Source organism: Salarias fasciatus, chromosome 11 (assembly GCF_902148845.1).
Source record: "Salarias fasciatus chromosome 11, fSalaFa1.1, whole genome shotgun sequence".
Classification (NCBI taxonomy): Eukaryota; Metazoa; Chordata; class Actinopteri; order Blenniiformes; family Blenniidae; genus Salarias; species Salarias fasciatus.
The window spans coordinates 11,115,322-11,142,447 of record NC_043755.1 but is presented as its reverse complement, the minus strand read 5'-3'; the positions used below and the strand labels follow the sequence as shown (position 1 = coordinate 11,142,447).

Below are 27,126 nucleotides of genomic sequence, written 5' to 3'. Positions count from 1 at the left end.
AAACAAATTGTGTAATTAGCAAATTGTGTGAAGAATTGTGCTGCATGAGTAAATACAGTAGATTAAAAAGTGGAGTGAAAGCAGGCAAGTGTGGAACTGAGAAGTGGAAAAGTAAAGTTCTTTTTTTTTCTAATTTTGTTCCCAAAAATACCCCTTGAGTTAATTTTCCAAAATGTACCAAGTAATGTGGAAACTGTCACTGTAGATAGAAATGCAGCCTTACCTTCAGCGTAGATGGAGCAGAAATGAAAGCTATTCACACACCTCCTGAGCTGGTGTTTTTAATAAAAAAGTGACATTCAGGCATCTAACATTTTTGAATCGATAAATAATTGAAAAGTACAAGTTTTACCAGCATTGAAGGGTCGGAGGGAATGAGTCTGTGTGGATGTCACACTCAGCCGTTGTACAGTGAGTCTGGGAGGGGCTCACAGCACAACAACAGGGGCTTCACACACTCTGTTCCTCGGCTATATTCATGGGGAAATCAAGCAGATACTTTCCAATCTCAGAACATTTTAACAAGCAAGATGACTTTTAAGCTACATTAAAAAAAATACTTAATATCACAAATTCACTCAGGAAAACACAATGAAAAGTGAGAGTTTCAGGTCCACTGATCGGGGAGGATTATGTAACAGGGCTCATGTTGGAAGTCACTGATACATCCTTCCACGTTTCTGTATTCATGAGTTCATTTCACGGCAATCAATTCCACATGCATGGTCATTAAAATAACGATACACGATGAGTCTTAGAGAGGTTATGTGATAGAATGAGATTCAATTGTTTCCATAATTGCCATAAACTGTCGGTGAGTCAAAGCTGCTCATTGATGCTTGAGGGAACACTGCTGCCCTGTGTTCACAATTGTAACAGCTGATAATTAAAAATGTGATTCCCAAACCGTTTATTTAAATACATAATGTGATGAGTCCCCCCCCAAAAAATGTGAGTAATCAGAGACAACCAAGGATTTTTCATGAGTAAACATTTAATAGTGCATTCATAACAGTGTTCTTTCTCCGGTATTGCAAATCAAACCCCATATAAATTTTTAAAATAATAAATAACCTTTAAAATCGTATATACAATCTGCCTGAGGTGAAAACACTGACATAAGATGCAGATGTATTCATGGAAAACACATGAAAATATGAAGCAATCCAATAATTAAAAAAGTATGTAGCCACAGTGTTCCGCCTCTTCCTTTCTCTGAAAGTCCAGATAAACTTCATGATTATCATCCTTACTGGGTTTTGGGTGTTAGTTTGTGCAGAATCGTGCTGGTGTGCACGCCAGCAGCTGTTGTAGTGTTTGGTCGTGCAGTGAGCTTCAGCTTTGTGATTCAGTCCTGTGGCCAGCAGGGGGCGCTCTGACTCAGAGAGTGTAAACCTCATAGTAACAAACATCCAGTGTGCAGGCTGCTGAGGGGAGCTGCAGACGGTTTGCTGATAGCCATCACTCGGTGGGTAACCTCCTCCTCCGCCGTGTCCAAACACATCTGGAAACCACAACCACGGTGACTCCGCCTCTTTTTATCCACGAGTCCGGTTCACGATGAGCCGAAGGCTTCTTCAGACAGCCGAGAGAGCGAAGAACGGCCGTCTGTCAGAGTAAGGCAGCTTCGAGAGTTTCACAGTCCCGGAGGTCAATAGCGGCAGTGCTCGTCTGTCGCCGTGACGATGACGTCCATCCATATCCGCATGGACACCGGATTTGAGGCCACCAGGAAGAAGAGACGGTCGTACGTCTTGACACAGAACGTCAGACTGGGCCGCGGAGACTGAGGAGAGGAGACAAAGGTCAAGGTTGAGTGTTGAAGAAGCAGCTTGATGGACAGTGAAGGGTTTTTCCTGCGTTGATGGATTCGGTTCATGGTTCCTTCAAGCAGCTCATCACAATCTCCTTTTCAATATTCAGGAACTTCCACATTTCTGTCTCTTCAATAACAGTCAGGAAATACATGAATGAATCAGTTTAGCTTGAGCACAGTTTCAAGAGCATTCTTGATTCAACCTGTTTGCAACAAGACACAATATATTGAAAGACTGCAGGGTGCAGAAAGGAACATTAAGAGGATTGTTGTGTCAGAAATTTATCTCATTTAGATGTTATTTTTTCTTCAGCTGCTTATCATGAATTCAGCCTTTAAACATACAAAACATTGGCAGAGATCAGAAAACTTTTCCCAAGCTCTGCTGCACATCCCACAAATGCATGTTTCTCAAGTTTCAGAGCATTTGAATGGCGAATATTCAGGCTTTCAAACAGGAATGCATTTATTGCTATAAGAATAACTATACATTTTGTGATTTCACAATCACTGTTGCATTAAAACACACTGGAGGCAGAATCTCCAGACAGACAGAGCCACCCTTTGCAGCTTGAATGTTACTTTTTCTCTACTTTAAAAATCACTTTTTTTTCTACTTCATGGGGAATCAGACTTTGAAGACTTTTTGAAATCTGTACTTTCCTTATTATTGGAGCGAGTAATTACAAGACTCATTTTCAGGAGGCAGCAGCTTAAAAAAAAAAAAAAAAAAATCACATTTGATGTAAATATTGACTAAAGTGGTAACAATCAATCTGAGGAGTAAAGTCCAAGGATTTCTCAAGAACATAAACGTTGATTAGACTATCAGAGTGTAAATTCCGTACTCACAGAGGCAGCTGTGCGTAGATGGTCGTAATAAACTTCTTCGATGGCCTGAAAGTAGATGACTCCCTTTAACTTCCTCTCATCACAGTCTGCAGCAGAGGGAGAGAAATTTAAGAAAAAAATCACTGTTGAAGGAACAAAATGAAACAAATGTTAATTTTTTTTTAACTACATTTTTAATGATAGAATAGATACAGGAAACTGGAAGACGATGGAAACTTGAAAAGAATATTCATGTAGGTTCTCAACAAGTGCAGCCCTGTTTGGCACACAGAAGCCTTTATTCCTGCAGAATCATGCTCACACACACTCTCACACACACTCACACACTCCCCCAGCCAGTCTAACCTGTATAGTAGGCCAGTCGTTTGTGGTCCGTATCAAACAGAAACCACCTCTTCTTCCAGGTCTTGACCCTCCCCCCTCGCTTGGTCAGGAAGCCGGCGCAGCGTCGAGGCGTGAGCCGCAGGTCCGTGCAGGCCGAAACCCCGTGACCCAGAGACTCCACGTGGGCCCGCAGGTCAAAGTTCGGGGAGAGGAAGAGGGGCAGGCTGCGCTGCTGGAAAGACAGCTGGAGTTTCAACGAGCCGCCTCATTTTCCATGGAGACGGGTGGAAATGCTGTTCACATTTCTGGCCGTCAAAAACAGCTACATTTCTTCCTGACTATGAAACAGAGCCTCTTGATCACATGATAGTAAAGTAAAGGCGTTTGAACTTGTGCTAGAAAATAGGGAAATATGATATATATTAAAAAAAGCACCTGCCCACACGACATTTTCAATTCTGAACTTGTTCTTCTGAGTTTCATCTCCTGAACAAGACTTCATCAACCTTTTCCTCTAAACAAAAGTTCCTTTGAGGATAACGTGTGAAATGAAGAACTATTTCACTACCAACTTCCTGAATAATTCCTTTCGAATCATCTTTATACTTGAAGGCTATTTTTAGCAGCAGCCCTCGTGACTTAGTGTTAGACTCCAAGGACAAAATATTGCTGCTGGTGAACAGACTGTCAAAACTAAAGAGATGAAGGTTGTACAGAAGATTTCCCACAGTGTTAGTCCAACATATCATGTGAATCAATCAGCTTATTTGAACAGTTTCTCTAGTGGTAACAGTTTGGACACACTGGGTTAGAAGTTTTTTTTTTTCATTAAAAGCCAAAATTGATAACTTTCTGAAGACTTGGTTTTGAATTTTCACTATAAAACCCAGCTGGTTTCACACATCACAATCCAGTTCCTCAAGGCCCCACCAACCGCTAACTCAGCACTGACCGCAGTCACATTGCACCATGGGTAATATCAGCGCCAGGATTTCTCCAGAAGAATGCCTCGGCTGAATAGATAAGCCACAGCAGTGGCTCCTTTATAAGAGAAACATGCTCTCAGGGTCTTGATACCGACTCCAAGTCTGCATTTCGTTCATACCTCGGGGGAATTTGGTGAATAAACGGCCTTTGGTTCCTCTCTGGGGAGTTCCGGTTCTGGTTCTGGCCTTCGAGGTGTCTCTGCGTCTTCTGGTTCTGGTCTTAGAGAGTTTTGCTCCTTTTTTCGTTTTTCTTCCAACAACAGCAGCCGTCGCTCTTCCTGAGTAAACATTGAAGCAACTTATTACTGATCAATGTGAGTCACACACCTCTCACACAGCTGGGAGTATTCAAAACAAATCAGTCGGTATAAACATTTAAGTTGAAATCAGGTCACAGGAGTCATTTTCTTGTCTTTTTCAATAGAAACTCTTTGAACCTACAAGTCATATGGCTGCACGTTTTTTCCATCCTGGCTTGTGTGCTCGTAGAAGACGTGCATCACACATCTGCCGACTGTTCCCCTGGACCGTCATGGGCGAGTGGAGCGGCTGTCAGCGATCAGACAGCCGAGCCTAACGCGCCGTGTCGCTGGCGATTAGAAGTGTCGGCGAGTGTTTCCCACGGCAGGTGACTCACCCGCTCTCTGAGCAGCCTCTCTCTCTCCGCTTTGGCTTCACGCAGCTTCCTCTCGATCTCCACCAGATCCAAAAGGCACGGGCTGAGAGAGGCAGACACAAAGGGAGAGGGTTAGGCCGAGTTTAAAAGAAACCGTCTCACAAGTGGATGAAAGTTGAACGAGACCTCAGACTTCAGCAAACAAGGTTGAAAAGAATCAACAGCGAAAGGCCGCATATACTGTACAACAAGTTCTGCAATCTGGCACTGGTTTTATATCACAATACTGAAAAATCACATTTCAATTCAAATGTTCTACGATGCATTTTAAAACGCCAAACAGCCCTTTGACCGTTTTCACAGTAAAAGTATCACAGTATTTATCTCTGAGATAACGCCGCACACTGCATCTCACAGTTTTCGCTCCTGTAAAAGTGCTGCAGTGTCTCAAAGTGAAAAAAAACTCACTTTGATTTAAAGCTATCAGCATTTTTATATCACAACTGCATGTTCTCCCTGTGCATGCTTGAGAATGTTCCAGGTACCCCAGATTCCTCCACAATCCAAAGATACTGGTACAGGTTATGTTAATCATGAATATGAGTTTGTATGTTACTGTTTGTATATTAGCAATATTTCTGACCAGAGTAACTCTTTTGCCCGTTATCAGGTGGAATCGGCTCCGTAACACAGATGAAGATGGTAAATATAACAAGTTCAGTGTAGCAATACTTGATATTGAGAAGAGAAAAAAAAACTCAAATTAACATCTTTCTTTTGTTAACAAGTTACAGAATCTTTTTCTGAAAGACAAATATAAAGGCATGACTCAAACTGTTGGCTCGCAGACTTTCCCAACATTCAGGGTGTGCTCGCTTTTGTTTTTACTCACATAGAAAGTGGTTTTAATCGAGTGGTTTACGGAGCAGGCTTGTTTATTGTCTCACTGAGCACAATTCAGGCCGTGGGGCATCAGATCTTAAAAAATGACTCAGTCCAGTGCAGAATTAAAAGAACCACTAGAAACAGTAGAAAGAGGACAACTCTATGTTGGACTGGTTTCAGTGCATGCCACAAATTATGCCCTCAACTTTTATTTGTTTCACAAATCAAAGATACAAGGATATAAAATGCATCTTTAATAAGGAAAGCTGGTCAAAACTACGAAGCTGAGATGTTAATTTCAACTGTCTTAAATTAATAGTGATTCCACTCACTCTTCACCACAACTTTTTTCAAAGCACATAAGTTAAATTTTCTCAGCTGGTTGTGGAAGTTTTAGTAAAGGTAAAAGACATAAGTTAACGCCGAAACTTTAAACTGAAGAGCAAATAGCACCGATGCCCGTCGTCCACAGGAGATTGGTGCTGGAGTGAAAGACGGTTACTTTACAAATAGTCAAGTTGCATTAGGAAAAAAAAAATCATCTTGAGCTGTGAGCATAAAGGCTGAAGAAAATCACAGTAGCCACATTAGTGTCCACAGATGGGCAGATACTGTCAGTATCTCATACTGACAGTATTGCATTTTTGTTCCCTGAGAAATAAAAAAAATCACAATTACAATTACATTTACAATATGTCTTGTGGAAGGTGCACTGAAGATCAACATCTTCAGCGTATATCTGTGAGTCTTTACAGTAAAGCAAAGAGGAAGGCTTGAATTTGTCAGTATTTATTATTATGTATTGTTTTTAATTTTGTTCAAAATGGGCTTTATGTGGCCACTGAAACAAAATGACTCTGATGTCAAAGCTTCAGATCATCAATAAAACCAGGATTCAGTTCAAAACACTCAAACATTAGACACCTCATACGTTTATGCACAAAATTATTTTAAATATCACATTATGTGTCCAGAACAGGGTCACCAACAATTCGACACTTTACATACTGTATCAGTTTGAAAAAAGAAGATTTTCTTTCCAAAACAGGTCTGAAATAAAAGAGGTTCCTTTATGTTTTGACCATTATGGCATACAGAGGGCAGGTGGAGGTGTGTCAGGAGCCATCAAACAAGACTTCATCAAATACAAACTTTAGAAAATCAAGAGTCGGAAAAAAACCCCACCAGAGACGTTCTGAAATGTATTCATGGATCAGGACAAAACTCGAATATAAAACTCGGCAGTAGTTTCCAACCTTTTGCTCCCTGCAGTCTTTCAGATGCAGAATGCTGGAGAACACCCCTGATTTACTAAAACATCACAGTGAAGCCAAATGAGTGAAGCCGCTCTGACCAACATACAAAATCATGCATGGTTTCCTCAGGCTGCTGTCGCTTTAAGGCAGTTAATTTGCCTTTTTTTTCTTTGGAATCATGCAAATCTAAATGAGAAAACCTCAGAGCAGGAAACGCCTCGGACTCCCTTCGATCTCTGGCTCCACTGTGGGAACTGCTGGTCTGGAGGACAACTGCAGTGACAACCCGGGTGACTTTTCCCTTGATATTGTCATGACTAACGCTTCAGTGACTGAAGAAAAGTTCTTCACACACGCTGCATTTCTCCAGTCTAAGACTCAAAGATAAATGCGCTCCCACCTTACAATCAATTACCAGCCGGTCCATGAACCTCTAAAAGCCACTCTCATGTCAGGCTCGAGTAAACCAACAGTGAAGAAACTGACCTGGCAGCTCTAGAGCTTGTTGTGCTGTTGCACGGAGGAAGGAAACCTCCACCGTTACCGATGGCCGGCCTGTGCCCGTTGCTGTGTCCGTTGCTCAGCCTCTGGGGGGAGAGCGGGGAAGAGAAGCCCTCGGGGGTCTGACTGTCTGGAGGCGCCCTCACAAACACTGAGAGGAAGGAAACGAAAGACAGAGACACGCAAGAACGTCATATGAGATATATGTGAGACGTGGCGTGGGAGAAATCAAGGCGTTAACTCATATCACCTCAAAAAAACTTCAGTTTCTGTATTTGGGAAGAGACTCAGGAAAGTACAAGGGAGTGGGACAAAGCCCTGGCAAGACTTGACATGACCTGGTAGATCAGGCTACTGTGATACTCAGTGACGGATCCCTGGGTGTGTATGTGAAAAAAAAAATGAATATGGGGGAGATTTCAGGCTCAAGCACACGGGTGCTTCTCTGGCTCATCCGGTCGGGAGGGCAAATCCTGCTCCGCGCCAACGCAACAGCCATCGACTAACGCCGCGGACACACCTTCCATTTAACTGAAAGGGAGGGAGCTGAGCAAACAGACGGACAAAACCAGGACGGGCTTACATGGGAGAACACGTTCGCCGTTCTATATCACAAACCTCTCAGGTCAAACAACGGAGAGCACAATGAGAGATTAAAAAAAAAAAAAAAAAAAAAAGGAGGCTGATAAAAGCTCACCCTGTGCCGAGAGCGGCCGGTCGCTGGCTCTGTTGTGTCGGTTTGAGCTCCGTCTTCGAGGCAGGCTGGTGGTTTCTTTGCATGGTTCCTAAAAATAAAAGGGAACAGTGTAAATCAATGTCGGCAATCCCCAAGTACTTTCACAGCGTACTCAATCCAAGTTTAAGAACAAACATTTAACTCCTTTCAACCTCTCAAACGTCAGAGTCAGTTTATTTTCTGATAACAAGCTGCATTTCTTTGAGCTGTGAATTCTCACACACATAAAAGACAAAAAACACTGAAATCTGTTTTTTCAACAACTTAACAGCAGATTCTATATGAATGTAACTGTTAGCTGAACCTTCATTCTGAATGGGGGGAGTATGTGTAGGTGTAGTTCCAGACCTGAGGAGGTTGTGGACGGTCAGAGGAGAAAGAGACATCATGCAGGGGGCGGAGCCGGTGATGTTCGACCAATCAGTGAGCGGCTTCTTGTCTTTGAGAACCTGCAGGACCAGATTCAACTTTAAAAAAAATTCCAAGATTTAAAAGAAAACCAGGTGAGGAAAACCCGCTTTAATTTAATTTAGCCGGCAGAAACGTGACAGCAAAAGAGCTGCAGAGCTCAGAAATACCACAACGGGCTGTGAATGAAAACACAGGGGAGGATTGTGATGAGTTTAAAAATTATCACAGTCTCACTATCTTCCCCTCTAACCCTCCCTCGGAGCTTGACTCAGGAACACATGAGCAATTCAGTCACCGCGCGCAGCACGGCGTTTAACCCTCGCCTGCCTCTACACCACTCCTCGATATCACATGCTGACAGGAGACATGTGGACGTTTCAAAGCTTTTACACAACAGCTGCTGACTCCTTAGTATTGTTGACACTAACATTTCAAAGCAGACAATCTGGTGAGATGCTTCCCTTTTTCTTTTTTCTTGTTCATGTGGTCCAAACAGATTTTGTTCTTTTCACACTACGTTACCAGTGGATTTGCCAGAAGGCACAGCTCTCTCTCTCACCATCAGTTCAACACACGTCTGTCAGAAATAAACTACATCCTGTTCACAGTCATGTTACAGTCCTCCGCACATGCCACGAGCCTTCCGTCCTCCCTCCAGCGGGTCTCTATTGTCATATTTACAAGGCCGACTGCAGTATATATATAAAGACGACACATTCTAACACCCCCGGGTCACACAGCTCAACATGAGTGCATTTTGTCAGCTTACCGCTCGCTCACTGCAAGGATGTGAAACTTCTCCCAGCTCTGTCTCTCACACTCATCCACACACACTCACACGTTAACAGCAGCGGCACCCTCCCTCACACACGGCTTACTCCTCCCTCCAGCCCTCTCGCTCGTTCCCTCCCTCCCTCCCTCCCTCTCCACATCCGATTTACTCTTTCCTCCATCAGATCTTGTCTCTTGCTCATTTTAACCGGCGCTGTCAAAGAAACTCCCATCAAAGATGAACCACTGGCCGGAGCCGCAGCGCAGTTTAATTAGGGACGGCGCGGAATGCATTCTTAGGAACAGAAAGTATTCAAAATAAACACAGATAACACATGAAGAGAGTCCTTTCCTCCGATCTGCAGCCAATGATTCGTACTCACAGGCTGCACCTCCACAATTTACTACTGATAATGCAAAAGAAGGAAAGAAAAAATAAATATCGCTTTTTCGACTCATCAGTGACAGTAAACGTAACACTGATGTGATCACCAGCAGGGCATTAAATCGACATCATATTTCATTACAATATTAATTATATTTCTCAAGTGATTTTAATGTAAATGATGTTACTTGTACAAGTCAAAAAAAATCCCACAGATCCCCGAGCATGATGTTGATATTTGCATGCAAAGACAAATAAAAAGCCTCATCACAAAGTTAATTACCCATTTCACAAGCGGGAGCTACAACATCATCAGTATATACCTAAACTAGAAATTGGCACTCAGAGAGCTCAGACCTCCGCCACAGCTCAAATCAGTCACCAACAACCATAAGAACACCATATATAATCACCCAACATTGTGATCAGGGGTGTGATCGGAGCGGAGCGCTGTAGCGCCTCTGTCTGTCACCCTCTCTCCCTGTGTGTGTGTGTGTGTTTATCTGAAAAGGAAAACCAAAAAGCAACATAATTTATGTTATTTTACTTCATTTTAATTTGAAAATGGACCGGATTCTCTCGTATTTTCCGTTCCCGACTTCCTGTGTGGTGCGATCTGCTCTGTCCAGCTTTACAACTGGTGGTACACGGCGTGCGCAGCTCGCGGAGAAAATAGAGAGGAGCGGAGCGGCCACGGTCCACGGCGCGAGCCGCTACGTACGCTGCGGTCGCCCGCGTCTCCTGTATGAACCGTCAGATAGGTGAACAGGGGCGCTGATCTGACAGTCGGTGCGCTGCGCTTCCCACTTCTGCGTCGGAAGCGGCGCGTCCTGTGTGAACCAGGCGTTTGTCCCCCCCTGTCGGTGGGCCTGCCCAACCATGTGAAAGACTCCCTATCTCTCAATGACAAAGAATCCTTCAAAAAATTCCTGGATCCAGACAGTGATCCGGATCATCACCAAAATTTAATCAATTCTAAGTTAGCCCAAGACCCACCTTTCCACAAAGTTTCATTGCAATCCGTCCATTACTTTTTCCGGGATCTTGCTAACAAACCAACAAACCAACCAACAAACCAACAAACCGACATGATTACATAACCTCCTGGCGGAGGTAATAATCGAATCATGAATCACTGTGTTGACGAAGAAGTCACAAATGTTTCTGACTTGTATCTCAAAATGATGATAATGTGAGAGCTGAGAGCGAAACCAAACCAGTAATCTGTTTCTAAAGATGAGGGGATGTGGAGGGTTGAAAAAGCTGTGAGTTTGTCAACACATGAGCAGATTTAGTCTGGACTGAGATTATCTTTTCATACTGTAACCAGGACAGTGCGAGCTGACGTGGATTCAACTATTGCCATGTTAAATGAAAAGAAACTTTATGCTTTAAGAATAAACTGGTGAGTAAGCATGTGTTTAAATTACTGTCTAAGGTTAGATTCTCAGAAATAAAATGATACATTTAGTTTTTCAGATGCTCCAATGAACGTCTGTGCTGTAATTATGTATTTGTCTCATTATACATGTTAGAAATTATGTTGGAAATCAATGTTGTTGCAATGATGTTGTCTCTGAAGTGATAAGTGGCAAAATGTTGTCTTTCAGCTTCTCAGTTGTGGCTCATCTGCCCCAGAAACACCTCTAACAAGGAATACGTTAATGCATTTGTTTGTGTTGCTGGTGATCAGCTCTAAAATCACGTGCATTGATGTTAAGTTCAATTCCACGGCCAGTAAAAAAAGAATGCATCAATACGCTGTGTGAAATAAATTGATCATCAATGACAGATTGATTATTTTTTGCTAAAACAACTATAAAATTGTTCCTTATTCCTGTCAATTCTTTATCTATGATAAATTATATACATATTGCAATGATAGGAAATCAAACTAATAGTAAAACCTGATAGCAGAAAGATGCAGTATGCAACATGACACTGTATATGTTTTGAGTAGTTTTTCAGAATGACACCCAGAAAAGTACCATACAAGACAAAGAACGTGTCGTACCGTTTGGTTTGTCTGGACGAGTTCTCTCCTCTCTTTCCTCAAGCAGTTCAGCTCCCTCTCCTTCTCCCTCTCCATCTCCTTCAGCTGCTTCTCCAACTGCTCCACTCGCCCCTGGAAACTCACAGAGGGATTCCCGTCAGGGTGGACGGCCGTACGGTTTCCCCTCTTCCTCAAAAGAAACGTCATGCGCTGTAGTGGATCCATCCAGAGGAGTTCACCTAATTATTTCATTATGCCGTGAAAAAACCTGGAGTAAAAGTCCCAGATGCAAAGCCATGTGGGTTAGAGGGAGTGAAACCAGGAGTCTGAGGGGAGCTGATCCGTCCAGACTGGGCACCATGCAAATCAAATGTCCTTTTTTGCAATGTTAATGAGAGACACGTGACGGCAGGGCATGGCTGAAAGTAAAACCCAAAGACACAATGGGAAATTCTGAGACAGCCGGAGACACATATAAACACATGGGGAAGGCCGTAGAGCAGCTGAGTCAGTGAGCATCTCTCTCACACAATCCCAGTGTTCAATGCTTTCTCTGCACTCCTCCTCCCTCACTAAGAAACACTTCCACATTGTCTTTACATCTGTCAGTAAAAACACAACTTTTAGGATTAGTAATGTAAGAAAACCCTCCAGCAAAGCTTGAACCACATTATGTCCCAACAACTGTCACGTTGAGGAGTGACTTTGTGTTAAATACAAAACTTTTATTATTATTGAGACGGTTTTCATTTTAAATATTTGCATAATATTTACCGTTTACCTTTTTACAATGAAATGCGTATGTACTGTACACTTGCAATAAATTCAGTGAAAAACTCAATTTAGCTATAAAAACATGTTCTTCAATGAAATTGCTACATCGTGACTTCTTCTCCAAACTTTAAAAGAAAGAAAATCCCAACCTCCCAGCTTTTCTCTACTTGTCCTAAAGCTCTCTGGTCCCTCCCAGGTTAAGTCTGTCACAACCCTGAGAAAACCACTGATTAGCATGCATTAGGTAAGAGTCTTCACTGACCTTTACACACATGATGCAACTGATTGTAAAAGTTTGGCAAGGAAGCCTAAATTACAATGCATTACCTTCACTTTCTTAGGCGAAAAGAAAATTTTCTTCAACTGCTTTGACCTTTGTGAATATTTTCATTCTACCCAGTCTAATTATTTGAAGGTAAATCAGACTTTCATTATTTAGAATAAGTGCCTTTATCACTTCAGCACTAAACACAGCGATTCGAGTCTGGTCATGTGCTTAATTTGCATGTTCTACCTGTGCGTGGGTGGGCTTTCTCGTGAAGTTAACGGTTGACTCTAAGCTGCCTGTATATGTAAAATGTAAATGTTTTCAAATTGTGCTTCTCTTTGTTTGTCTGCTGATGGACTGGCAATCTGTCCAAGGTATTTCCTGTCTTCACTCACAGCCCTCAGGGATCGTCTCCAGGGTCGGACGAAATGGAACAGAAGCTGGATGGATGAAACTCAGCGACTGAGGTGGAATCATAAAGCTGAACTCGATAATCAGGGGTAATAACAGATATTAAAGATTTACAATACAAGTACAAGCATGCGTCAATTTTGTTCAAATTACTACTGGGAGCAGTGATCTGTGAGGTTTCTGTGGCTCACAGTTTAAGTGTTATTTGGACACGACAGTCATTATCTGTGCTGTAACGGCCGGGATCCTGTTTTGGTTTCTGTGCATTCAGACTACCTTTTATGATGCATCCGAGCGAGTTCGTTCTTGTAAGCACTTGTTTGAAGGATATCGTGTTTACCCAGGAAACAAACTTCTGCTTCCCAACACACTTTTTACTGACGAATAAACCAAATACAATCGGCTACGTGTTCATGCGTAGCAAAATTTCCATCTTCTCCATTCCTGATTTCTCCTCCTCTGCTTTCATTTTCTCTCTGATGAGATTACGCTCGCTGCACAGCGTCATATGACACAATCAGAGGGACTGTACACAGTTTAGAGTTCATGCATGTGACAGTTTAGGAAGGGAAAAAGGATGGGTGAGTGACACCTTGTCTGTCAGTGGCAATAAGTCTATAATTATAGTTTTCACTGCAGCTGAAAATTACCATCTGAGAGAGCTTTATAACTTGAGTGATCAATGTCAAAAAGGGATTATTTGACAAGGAGCATAAATATGTGGTTTTCAAATCCACTTTCTTTTCTGTCCTCTCCTCTTTCAACCTTATTAAAAAACAACAAACAAACAAAAAACAGGAGACTCCGAACTGGGATATTATGCAAAAAGTATTTGAGTAGAATAACAAGAAGTCACAGAAAAAAAAAATGCAGATTAGGAGTCATAAATCGAAAATGAAGGGAGTAATGTGTGTAAGAGAATTCTATTCATGAGAGCTGAGAACCCCTGTTGTGTCGTCCACCTGCTCTCTGCACCCGCCTGACGTCACACGTCTGCACTGAAAGGGAATTTATGCAGGGTAAACACCGACACGGAGCACATGACGCACTGATAAGCTCCAGGCCCGTAAAGCCTGTCAGGGAGCAGCTGTCAACTTCTTAGGGAAAAAAAAAAAGAAAACACCTTACACTTATTTACCTGCGCGTTGTTGACCGCGTGCTGCTGACATAAGATTTCCTTCTCCACCTCTGCTCGGCTCGCCGCCTCCTTATCTTTGTCCTCCTCGCTCTCGTCTTCTTCGTCGATGCCGCTCTCTCGCTCCAGAACACGAAACTCCCAGTCGTCAAAAGCCCGAACCGCGGCCTCCATCGCCTCTTTCTCCTGTACCAAACAGAAAAACATGAGTTTCACTTTAACTGCAGCTTAAATTAAGACAAACTTCATTACTACTTTCACTGTTGCTCAAGCTCAGAGTTCTCAACAACAATGTATGCTGCATATTAATGCCAGATAACAAACCCTTGTTGCTTCAGCATCTCTAACACAGAATAAATGACTTCTCTGTTAATTTTTTCCAGGAAACATAAAATGTGCCTGATTTCACATTATGTGGCAATTTTATTAGTATGAGAACCAGTTTTACTGCTTCAGTATGCAAGAAACAGCTCACTCACTGAAAACAGAGGTTGATTCTTTGCACAATTGTTGCTAAAACGCAGCGTTTAAAGGTTCAAGTGCGGAAGAGTGTTAAACTCAGCAAACCTCAGAGCAGGAACACCTGCTCTCTCATTCCTGTGCAGCTTCTGTTTGCACGCATGCAGTTTTTCCAGTGAAGCAACATGTGTTAAACCAGTTTCTAAAAGCTCTTTCCAAATAAATCTATCAAGTTGCGACGGAGGATAACAACCTGTTGCTGGTCTGCGCCTGAACCTGCTGTCAAACCCCTGCATTCAGGGCAGAGGGTCTGGAGTCTTGTTCTGTCACATTCACTCAAACACAACCTGCGTTTGTTGAGGGCGTGTAAAACTACCGACGCGCGGACACTTCAGGTTGGACAGGTATTGAACAATCGCACATTGTGCAAAACAACATCATGGTGAAGAGTTAAGAGCGCGGATGTCAACACGTTTGGTATCTGGGACACTCTGGCTTGTGTCAAAACAGCATGTCGAGTATGAGCAGCAGTTTCATGTTTCCTCTGGAAAAGCTGCAACCGAGAAGCAGCCGCTCACACTTCACTGTTATATCTGCTCGACTGGCTGAGGCCATGAAGATAATGGCACTAGTGCAAGATATGGGAGTTTATTTTTCTGTTTCCATCAAGCAATATTGTTTCTGACCATGATTCACAAACACAGTGACAAAATTAATGAGATTATTCTGTGAAAGATATTGCATTTGAATCACATGAGAGTGATTGTTGGAATTATCCGTCTGTGTCCAGCCACGCTGAGGAGCTGAGCTGTCAGTCCGTCTTTGTGTTGAACTATTTCAACCCTTTAACCTGATTTAATTTCTGGTAGTTTATAATTTTAAGGAAATTAGAAATTTAGGACTTATATTTTTGAGAAAAAGTTATAGTTATACCTGAGAGACACGCCAGCCTACCTGTTGCAGCTGCGCTGTCAGCTGCTCTTTCTGACTCTCTGGCTGAGTCGGGATCAGCTTCTGTTTTTCCTCATAGCTCCTCTTCAGCTCCTCCACCCTGCGTCTCTCCTGCTCCAGGTTCTCTCGCTCCTACGGCAACGATTAAGAAATACGCAAAACTATTTCGAAATTCAGAAACAGAACAGCATCAAGATCCGTTCCGCAACTCAGCTCAGAGTGAAGAACAAAGACATTTATCTTTAACTGTGTGAATAAACAATCGCTTCATGGAAGCTGAATTATCACCGACGCGATCTTGTTTCAACATTAATGGACCATGAGTCAAAGTGTCTGTGAAATCCTTTAAACTCAAGCTAAACATGACAGCAACACCTATTGCACAGTGAGCTGTTCAATCACATTTTCAATGACTGTCATGCTAAAAAAGAAGGAAAGAATGGAGAAACAAAGAAGCCCCTTGGTACGGTTACTTGCCTAATACAGACTTGACACGCTGCAGAAAATTTAAAGCTTTTATTTTACCTTTTGTCTGTCGGTGTGCTTGCCCTTGTCTCTTTGCCTGGCCGCCTCCTGCAGAGCCTGGAGCTTCTGCGTGTGTCGCTGCAGCTGCTTCTTCTCTGTCTGCAGCTCTCCCTGCAGCAGGGCGATCTCCAGCTGCAGCTGAGAGGACAGGAGACGCCACCGAAATGAATCACACTGACCGGACCCCGAGCAGCTCACAGATATGCATTTACTGTGGTTGTGTTTGGAAACGGGGCGTTGGCAGAGACGTGCAGAGTTCAGAAAAACCACATCAGAGTCAACTTTATTGGACAGACTGTCTTGGACATATTCTTTTCTCCACCTGCGGATGTTTTTACCACCAATAAGGCCGAAAAAGAAAAACTTACAGTTGAAAATCAACTTTCTTGAATGCTTGCTTTATTCTGGGCCTTTTGCGTAAATCCATGCTGTTTCTTTTTTCTCCACATGTAATGTGTGAAGCTAACTGGATTTCTTTTTTCTGCTCATCCATCACAGCACCACCAACATTTCCCATGCTCACCTCAATCTTCAGTTCTTCTTTCTGTTGGTCGATCTCTGTGATTCGCTGTTGGAGCATTGAAGACGATGGTAAAACCCTCCGTGAGCCACTCTCCAGCTTTTTAATGCAGGACTGCAATAAAAAAAAAGAAAAAAAAAGAAACAGATAAGCTCATTGAATCGGATGAAGATTCAATTTCAATGCATTCAAGAAACTGATTTTCTATGAAAAAGTTTGACAAATTGGTTAATCGCTATCATCTGCTTCATCTCACTCACCCTCTCACTCTCCGTGCTGCTGCTCTCCGTGTCCGACTCGGCCCCCGAGGAGGCGGGACTCTGATCCCCGATCACCCTGGTGATCCACGGCGGCCGCAGACCCTGCTCCCACTGACTCCGGGAGTTCTCCATGGTATGTTGGGGCATTTCTACCAACTAAAAACAGAGGAGGCAGTTAACATGAGCATGCAGCTGAAGGTGAACGGGTGTGTGTGTGTGCTGGTGGGGGGGGGGGCTCGCTGACTTCAGAGAATATTGCAGTAATCTAATCTCCTGCACGGATGAAGGCGTATGAGGGATCAGGTGACAGTTCATTGAGGGGATATCACAGTTGAGTAATACAGCACAAGCACTTTAAAAACACAGAAATCCCCTCTGGCTTCCAGAAAACACGCCTGTGAGAGAGAAAAGAAAACGAACCGCTTTGAAGAGGAAGCAATACCGAATGAAAGGGGGGAGGGATTTCAGGATGCGGATAGCGGTTTGTGGTTAAAACTCAGAGTGTCTCTCGCAGTAAAGGACTCTCAGGGCGATAAACTGCAGCCTATTCTGTTGCCTGCTTTGATATACATCAATAAATACACGTTATATTAAAGGAACTAGATCAGAATGGACTTTGAAGTATTGTTAAACTGTCTTTTCTCAATGGCATTCATGTGGATTTACCCAAACAGATTTTTCAACTTTCAACATCAAAGCACCTCCTAACATTTAGGTGCATTTCACTCTTTATTATTATGTTCTCTTTCTTCCATGCTGCCCTTTCACCTACATCCGTGTTGGTCTCCGAATGTAAAAACCTGCAGGCCACCAGAAACAAGGCACAGACCGAGACCGATTTGTGGGAAAATACTTCTGATTCCTATTGTCTAACCTTTTCCCACCGTGGCTGCCCACCCTCTGCGCCCTCCTCCTCTCCGCTCCAGTCCGGACCTTATTAGGCTGCAGGGAATGCGGGCCGAGTGGAAGTACTGAGATAAATATACTGCCGAGATGTGAATAAGTGAACGACTGGCACACTGACATCCAGACTGACGCAGAAGTGGGAGAGATCCAGGACAGCAAGACAGAAGAGCTGAATATCGTGCTTCTGTGAATCAGCAAAACACAGCTTCACATGTGTCAGAAGATAAAGCACATCCAGCAATCCATGTTCTAGACACTTCTATCCATCTTCAGAGAGCCGTGACTGTTGAGACGTTTGCATCTATCTATAAACCGGAACGTTACTTTCCAGGATGCAACTAAGAAACTGAGTTTTATCCATCCGTCCTGTTTACTATTTTACAGCCCGAAGTCGATCGTGGCTTATTGGGGTGCACGAAGGATCTGGATCCTGGATGGATCGTCAGCCGTTCAATGGATGAACCTCAATCCCATGTAGTGTAATGAAGACGGGATGAAAGCAGAGTACCCAGACTGAATCTGAAAGTACAGGAAGAAGCTGCAACCTCCACACAAAAAAGATGAATTCACAGAGATATAACCACGAAACCACTGTGCTGCTCAACAGACAGCGAGACGTAAACATTTCAACTTATACATTTTCCTTGTCTACCATAAACTCATTGTACTGAAGTGAAAAAAGGAATAAAAAAAGTTTTATTTGAAAAGTTATGAGGCTTTTTTAATGGTTTTTAAAACTGTGTGAGAAAGAAATGATTAAACAAGCTAAACGAAACATTGACCTTCAGAAACTAGAAGGAGGAACTAATTAGATGTTTTTACTAATTCAAATATTCTCACAAATGTATTTAAAATTTCCATTAATATTTAATTTTTTGCACAGTGAATGGAAACACTTATTTGCTTTAAGTATATTTGGCATGTTGTGACATTACCAAAATGATATATTTGCACAGGTCAGTCAGAAAAGCCATCCAGCATAAAACTTGTGCCAAATCAATCATGTAGCTCACATGAAGAGGCCTAAACATTTTCTCTGTCTCTATGATGCATTAATCTCACGCCACCAAGACATAGGCATGTACAGAGATTGGCGCCAACACAGTGAAAGGTCAGGTTCACACCGGGAGACTCCATGAGGCGTCTGTCTGCAGTACTGGTACCTTCTGCTGCACCGGTTCTTCTCTATGAACAATCTGCTGTTTATGAAAAGCTCTGAAACCCTCAGATAAACAAGGCAGAGTGGGGCCGTTCAGTGACTCACAAATAAATCTAAACAAACAGCGATGCCACTGTTTGACCTTCAGCTAAAGTCCAGTCCGATACCCTATCAGGAGCCGGGAGGGAATAAGACACACATTCAGGAGTAAAGTCCGTGTCTTCGCGCCAATACAGAAGCTTTTGCAAATGCAAAAAAACAAAAAGGCAAACAGAAAGAAATGACCAGTCAAAAACAAACGGAGAAGGCAAAAAGAAAAAGCAACTAACTCATTTAGGAAAAAAAAGAAAAAAAAAAAAAAAAGAAGAGAAAAATCAGCAGATGATGGAAAAAAGAGGGACAAAGTTCAGGCTCAGATCCAGATCAAAGAACAAAACACACTTTTGTGCCCAAAATAATTGGACTTGATTGCGGGGAGGGGAGCGCCTCTGGAGAATAAGATAACCGGGAGGGAACGAAGACAGTTCAGTGTCACGTGCGCATATGTGTGTGCATGTGTTTTTGTTTATGTGTGAGTGTAACACAAGCAGAGGCAGCAAAAGGAGTCACATTTTTTTAACTGATGTGGAAGCAAGCACTATTATATAACACTCATATGGAATAAAATCTGCTGAAAAGCACTAAACTTCACAAGTTTACACACAATACATCATTTCTAGCCCAAAAAATTCCCTAAACTGGACGTACTTCTTACTGGAATTCTGTAAAATACTGGATACATAAGACTAATACCACTGAACAACTATTTTATGTATTGTTTGCATAAAACAAACCGAAGAATGAAACTGATTAGGACAGCAGCACTGATCTCAATTGATCACAACTATTTCACTATTTAACCAAGTGTTCAAACAATGTGAGGTAGTCTTGATTTTTAATCTGGAAAAAAAAAAGAAGAAGAAGATAAAAATGCATAAAAATGTAAAAATTAGATCTAAACATAGTGTGTCATGGTTCGGAAGCTACACATAAATTATCCTCTTGTGATTGAAAACCAGACAATGAATTGACAGAACTTAATATAAACGACTATCAGTATAATCCAAACCTAACGTTCGATTTAAAGGTATACTGGAGGATCCTTAGAACCAATCAGAATCGTATGGTTCCAAATCGTAATTGGGCAGTCATAATGCCAATCAATGTGGGAACGCGTTTGCGTGATGACATATCATGTCGAGCCGCCGCCTCTGTGCGTGCTCTGGTTTCGAGCCGCGCATGCGCAGAGCATTGTTTAGGAAGTGACATGCAGCGGGAGCGACCAAAGCGCCTCATTCAGAAGCGGCTTGCTCCTCACGCGAACGCCTCCCAAGAAGATGGCTAGCCACAAAAAAAGAACATTGTTTGAGGTGGCAGAGGATAGAAGAAAGGCCACAGAAAAGAAGGGCAAAGCACGTGTTTTACTGGGAGATTCCTTCACGAGGTGGCGGACAGTCAAAGCACAAAAGGGATTTAGGACTGATCACGACGTGGGGAAGTTTCTGCTGGACAGGTAACGTGCTTATTATCCCATTCAAATGTGTTTCTGTTGCATAAACACGTAAGACACCACTTTACGGATCGTATTCTTATGTATGATTGGAAGAAGAGTCCGACATGATTACAAATGTGTTTTAATCCTATGTGGAAAGAGGATGCTCGAGCTGCGCGGATGTAAACAAACTGACATGCGGCTGACGTGTGCACACCCCACAGTCCTCATGCGGAGGGAGCAGCGCATGCGCAGTGCTCCAAAAATGGCAAATCGGCCATGTTGTACAAAATCGGCGGAGAATCCTCAAATATGCCTTTTAATCTCAAGAATCCATACAAAAGTGCAAAGTCCAGCCTCTCTATCAGTGGAGTTTGCATGTTCACGAGTGGGTTTTGTTTCCCCCCCTCAGTCCAAATAACAGAATATGAGGTGAACAGGAGAGTCTAAATCATCTGTACCCCCATAGTCAGATGTGACCGGCTTCAGCCGGTCAGCTGCTTCCACAGATGATTTTATCTAATTTTCAATGAGGACACAGGATGTAATGGATCACAAATCTGTTAGTCAAACTGTGTCAGAGTTTCTAATCAGGGTTGGGTTTTTAGGCACATGTGAAGTTTTAGGAAACTTTTCTGTGAAAAAAGGGTTTCAACGATCCAAGAGAACAACGATCAAAGTACACCAGAGATCAGGTAAACATGTCACTTCCAGTTTCTTCAAAACAGGGATGAAAAAAACCCCCCCTCTCTTTTACACTTCAGTATCTTTGAGATGAGGGATCGTCTGTCATTGTATCACACAGACTGTATGCAGTCAAACTTTCCGTGAAATGTAAACACACCTGGACGTGTGGCGTTCCCTGCAGTCAGGTTAAGATAGCTGAACGGTGTCAGTAGGTTTCTTTTTTGTTTTTATCTTTTTGTTTGTATAAAGCTCCCACCAGAGCAGACATGTACAACACTAAACCAACAACTCCTCAAAACAAACAGTAAAATGCCCCTTAAACCCTTTTCAGGGCACCCAGTGAAATACCTGGAAATAGAAAAGTTTAACCCTTGTGTGTTCACGGGATTTTCTCACTGGATTCCTGTCAAAGCTTCACAACTTTTTTTTAATCATCTATTTCACGCCTTTGCTCTACAGTATGTGTAACACCCTCAGGATGATTTCCTACAGTGAAATGCATCAATCAGGCACAACAACAAATGGAAATAATAATATTCATTTAACAGTTATCACTGTACAGGAGTGAGTTTCAACAAATTTTTCTTTTCTGTCTCCTGCTTTTCCCCCATACTGCGTGCTAAACACAAACAAGCTTTAGGTGTCGCTACAGGTACAGCCCACAACATAGGAGCAACAACATACTGTAAAACTGTCAATTCCCCATGCCTCTGTCAGGGCCTTTTCATTAGCGAGGAGGGAAAAGTGGGGGTAAGCAATGTGTACACAAAACCATCAAGTCAACAGGGACAACCGCTATATTCCAGCAGCTCCGTCCAGAACAAAGGAGCGGCGACGACGGCCCGCTCCGTGCGTGGGTGTGAGCGCCGATTACAGCCTGTCACTATGCATTCAGTGCAGGGGCACTATAGTGAAAACATGTCACACGCAGAGCGCGTGAGCGCAACTGCACCGCATGCCATACAATGCCAAATTAATCCACGAGGCCAGGCTCACAGGTCAAGTCACGCAGCGCACGGTAGTGAATAACACTGACATCGCACTGCACCGCATCTGTTGAACTAAATGTTATAAAAGGTTCCATGTGTTTTATTAAGTGCAATTTCATAACATCCAAATGAAGGCTACGGAAAAGGCTCAAACATGTGAGGTCCACAGCAGTAAACTTTTCCTGTCTGTTAATGAGTGACGGGAATCGTGAGACACCAGACTGTTTCGAGTGGAAAGCGAGCTGACCCAGCTTTAACGGGAACTAATCTCTGGGTTACTGTGAACTGCAAATGCAAACAGCAGACAGGAGGCAGTCTGTGTTTGTCGCTTGGCGGTTCGACACAGAAAAAGAGAGATAATTCACTCACTTTACCTGATGAAGCCTGGGAGGGCTTTTGATGTTGTTGTAGATTGAAGTTATCAACACTTTCTCTCTTTCACAGTCCAATATGTGGTTTTCCACATCTGCTCATGCAGCTCTGTAACAGATTCTCTAATTGAATAAAAGTTCCGCTGACGAAAAACAGATCCTGTTGCGGTGGCTGACTTTTAAAGAGCTTGTTAAATGAGACCACAGAGCGTACAGCTGAATGTAACTGACATGTCATGTTAGGCTTCTGATCCCAAATCCTCTCAGACGGTTAGTAAGCTGTGAAAGCAGCCACTGTTTTCAGGCTTTACATTCACAGTGACCTTGAGCTGCACTCTACTTTAGACCAGAGGACCTTCGACAATGCAGTTTTTAAATGTACTGTAAGAAGATATTATCTCCCATCTGTAGAAGTATGAGAGTAAAACAGGGTTTGTAAGCAAAGTAGGACAAGTCAGACATTTTTTTTATTGGCCACAATTGCAGGCTGTGGCTCCGATCAACTAAAAATCGAGAGATTTTAAAACTTTCTCGTGACTGGAAGACATGAGATCATCACATCACTTATATGCACAGTCTTTCCAGGGACCTTCAATTATTTTCTTATTGTCAAAATGAAATCTGCTTCTCACAAGAACTGCTAACTTCTGAATGAAAGAGGATTGTCCTGTAAAGAACCGAGGTAACCTCAGCTGAACTTAGTGAATGAATCAGTCATTAGACGGACTCCTCCAGAACAGACAGCTCAGCTAATGCGTCACAGCAACGCTGCCAAAGCACAGCTATGTCAACTTTTCCAATAAAAGTACCTTCATTAGTTCTTACGAGAGAATTGTCAACAACTTATATAGAGTACCAAAACGCTTCCACTTGATTACAGTGGCAAACACGCAACTCACATGTCAAATCTCACTAAACTGACACAGATAATCAGGCACAGGCCACGCGGTAATTTGACAGGTTGGAGTATGTGGTCTTCCCTGCAGTGAGCTCTGGAGCTGCTGCTTGTGGCTGGATCAGGCTCGGGACCGCGAACCCAGGAGCTGTCATTACGCTGCACGTTCCTGAGCTGGAGGAGCAGGTGACAACAGGTTGTCCTGGCTGTCACTCCCCTGTTCCGACACTGCGAGAAAAAGTGACAAATCCTACCTGACACCTACCTGGAAACATAATTAAAAAATGATCAAAAAAACAAACGATCTTCGCACTAATAAGCTGAGTGAATCAACTTTAGCACAGTAAATAACAACCTGGTGCTCGCTGCAGTAGCTCTGGACTTGACATACTGTCTTGTTTCAATGTGTATTTTTCTACATTCCTGAGGAAAATTAGATGACAAGCTGCCATCAGTTTGAGACATTATCGAGACAACAATGGGAGCTTTATAAGCAGAAGATGTCTCGGCAATTTCAGTGGTTATGTCCGGCTCTGGCAAACGTCCTACAGAATTAAATATCAGTTTCCTCTCAAGAACTCGGCTAAAAACAGGAGAAAACACAACATTGAAGAATACTGATGCCTGGAGACAAGCAGTGGTACAGAAACACCATGACCAAGTACCATGATAATACATTTGACATGTCACTTTAAAGAATGTAAAATAAACAAGCAGCAACCTTATTCCAAGCAGCTGATCAGTAGTTCAGAAAAATCAAGTTTTCTCGACAATAAAATGGTCAACATTATCATTTGAATGCAATTACAGCTATTACTATTGGAATATTTGACACCAGCTGTCAGAACTAAATACTTCTCTGAACTCACATCTCTGTCTGTCTGTGTACTAATAATTCTTGAGGCTTTGCACATTTTACAAAGGAGTCAAAATCATATGTTCACTTCAAGGTATGTTTTAACTGAATGTAACAGACCGAAACTTCCATGTAAATAACACCAGAAAGAATGTTGGAAACCACCTGAAGCAACAGACCACATGTGGGAAAACACAGAACAAAATGAGCCACATTACAATCCACGCTGTAGTAGAAGATAAACGGTTAGTGGGTGAATCAAGAAGAAATCAAGAAGAAAGCCCCCCCAAAAAGCAGACAGAAATGCAATAACAATAATAATAGTTGTTATTATTATTATCATGGTGACAATACAAATTATTTGAAGTCAAAGACATCGTAGAGAGCGTTAAAATAAAACCAAGGGATTATTTTAACAGTCGTGACACACCTATGTCTGACATTTTCTGGACTAAAATGATTCATAAATCTGCAGCGACAAAAGATCCTGGAAGTCTCAGGTTATGAGTGATTACTGTGCTCCAAATTGATGCCATTAATCACGCTGGTTTACAATAACACTCCAGCAGAGCCGAAAAACACCTGCAGTACGAATAATACCTGCATGATTCCAACTTTAATCTTAATCAAATACGATATTTCAACTAAAAGGAGCAAATGCTGGTTTCCTTTGTCTCTAAAGCAGACATTCACCCACCTGTAGCCCTAAATGAGACTTGTAATACAGACAAAACCAGGTCTAATTGCCCATACACAACCTGCAAGTGTGTGCTATGGGCTGGAACATGAATGCAGGTCGAGCAGCTCTCACTGGGATTCCTTTGGCCTGAGTGTGTGAAAATCATGATGCAAGAAGAGTGATCCATTAATGAGTCAGACTGGGACACACAGGGCTCAGACACATTTATCCACCGGTGATCAAAACAACATATCTGTGTTTCAGAGACATAAAACACAGCTGGAAAGGCCAAAGGCAGAAGTCTCCAGACAGAAAATCCTCCCAATCTTTCCTCTAAATCCCACCTCAGCAGGACACTCCCACCCTCTCTGTTTACCCTGAGAGTGCTGATGGAGGGATAAAACACGACACAAGGTCATGGTAAACAAAAGTGTGAGGATTTATGTAAACCCATGTTATTGAGAGAGAGAGAGAGAAAAGTTAAGGGACACTCAAATCTCAGATAAAACTGCAAAGACAACAGATAAGACGTGAATCGTTTTTAACCATACAGGTCTGTAGGAACCTGTATGATACAAAAATTAAAACTGTCACAGTTTATTTATCTTTATAGTTTCCAATAAAAAAAAGTTTATGAATGCATTCGGCATGTGAAAGTTGAATGAATGTCTCTCTTTGTTTGGAGTCAAAGGTTAAAAATAAGTATCTGTTGTTGTGTATCCAGCAGCAGCAGAAGCTCAGCATGAAAGTTGGCTCCTGACACACACAGAGCACAGTTTGTCCCCTGCGAGCCTGTTTTTGTCTCACAGCCACAAACTGAGTGTGGAGGTCTGCTGACTCGGTGCTAAAGAAGAGAAAGAGTGAATGAAAGCGGCTCTTACCTGGCGAAAAAAAACAAAAAAAAAACGGCCGTGGACTTCAAAACATGAAGGCAAAGGTGGAAGAAGCGCGAACAACACGGCGGAGCGTCACTTCACGCACTCTGCGGGGCGCTGGGAGTCCCGCCGCCTCTTGTGGTCGCTTGTTGTGGAGCTGACAGCCGCTTTGACGTCCTCCGGCGGGTGTTTTACCTCCATTCAAACCCCTCGCTGTCGGAGGGGAGGGGGGGACGCGACAGGCAGCTCGCGCGGCTGCTCCGTGTCAACAGGTGAGCTCGTGCTGAAGGCGCGAGACGGAGGAGAGGGAGGAGGAAGAGGAGGAGGGCGCAGGCTCGGGAGGAGAGTTTCACCAATGATCAGTCCCTGTGACCTCTTCACTTTAAACTTCGGACTCCGCCGGTTCTCCTCCGCACTCACACGGGATTTCTATTCTGGGAAGTGACGGAGTTTCTCTCTGCGGAGTCATCCGGGAGAGCGGCCAGCGGCACGCTGCGGAGTGAAAAGCTGCCCGTTAAACCGCGCGCTCCCGCGGGGAGAGTATGAAATTATTAAAAGGAAATTACCTTCCTAACAAGGTCATTGTGAGTGAGTGAGTGGCTCGGCTGGGTAAACTTTACCTGGGTTTTAGAGGAAAGCTGCGGAAGTCCCAGCTGACCTGCCACAGTCCAAATTCACTGCACACTTCTCCAGTTATTCATCCTGATTTCACCAAATTAGGTTAGGTAGCAGTGAGACAGTCCCAAACACAGGTACACATCAAATATGAAGGACTTTTTAAATCTGAGTTACTGTTATTGATCCCCAGGGGCGGGCAAAGGTCTGCAAAATAATTAACACGTAGATATATTTGTGCTGATCAGTAAAACTTGAGTTGTGTTACTCACTTTCCAAAGGTTGATTTTTGTGCAAACTTGAGGGGAAAAAAATAAGTTTTATAGACTTTTGAAACAGAATCAATTATCTGTCAGCATTTAACTATTTCTGTTATTTTGGTTACGAGGGAGGTGGGCTATATGTCAGTACTGTCTGGGAAGCTGTGGGGGGTCAAGGGCCTTGCTCAGCAACTCTGTCGGGACAGGAGTCGAACCTTCAAACACATAATCCGAGACTACCCTGAGGCTGGCATGTTATTTGTTTTTTTTGTTCTTTAAAGTTGTTGCATAGTTGAAAATCTTTTGAAGTGACTCTTATCTCACAGCCCAAGGAGACAGATGTGACACTGAGTGACTCATCTTTCACTGCAAGTGATTATCTCTGAGTTCCTGACTCCAAATGAAGATTTAGAAGGAAATGTGTTGAGTTTAATTCAATGTGGACAAACTCGTTTTTCAGAGTTATCA

At 42.8% G+C, this 27,126-nt stretch overlaps 1 protein-coding gene across 1 annotated transcript; it reads right to left on the bottom strand.

Annotated features, from left to right (window-relative positions):
• Positions 1–7: 7 nt before the first annotated feature.
• On the bottom strand, positions 8–26,214 carry LOC115396860 (pleckstrin homology-like domain family B member 3). The gene is given in 16 exon segments (XM_030102929.1): positions 8–1,786; positions 2,669–2,754; positions 3,014–3,224; positions 4,098–4,256; positions 4,616–4,697; positions 7,222–7,387; positions 7,934–8,021; positions 8,321–8,331; positions 8,334–8,421; positions 11,554–11,664; positions 14,124–14,306; positions 15,534–15,662; positions 16,056–16,193; positions 16,579–16,689; positions 16,836–16,991; positions 25,790–26,214. Coding segments are annotated over 15 exon segments (1,845 nt in total). The 5' UTR covers positions 16,983–16,991; positions 25,790–26,214; the 3' UTR covers positions 8–1,651.
• Between the last annotated feature and the right edge of the window lie 912 nt (positions 26,215–27,126).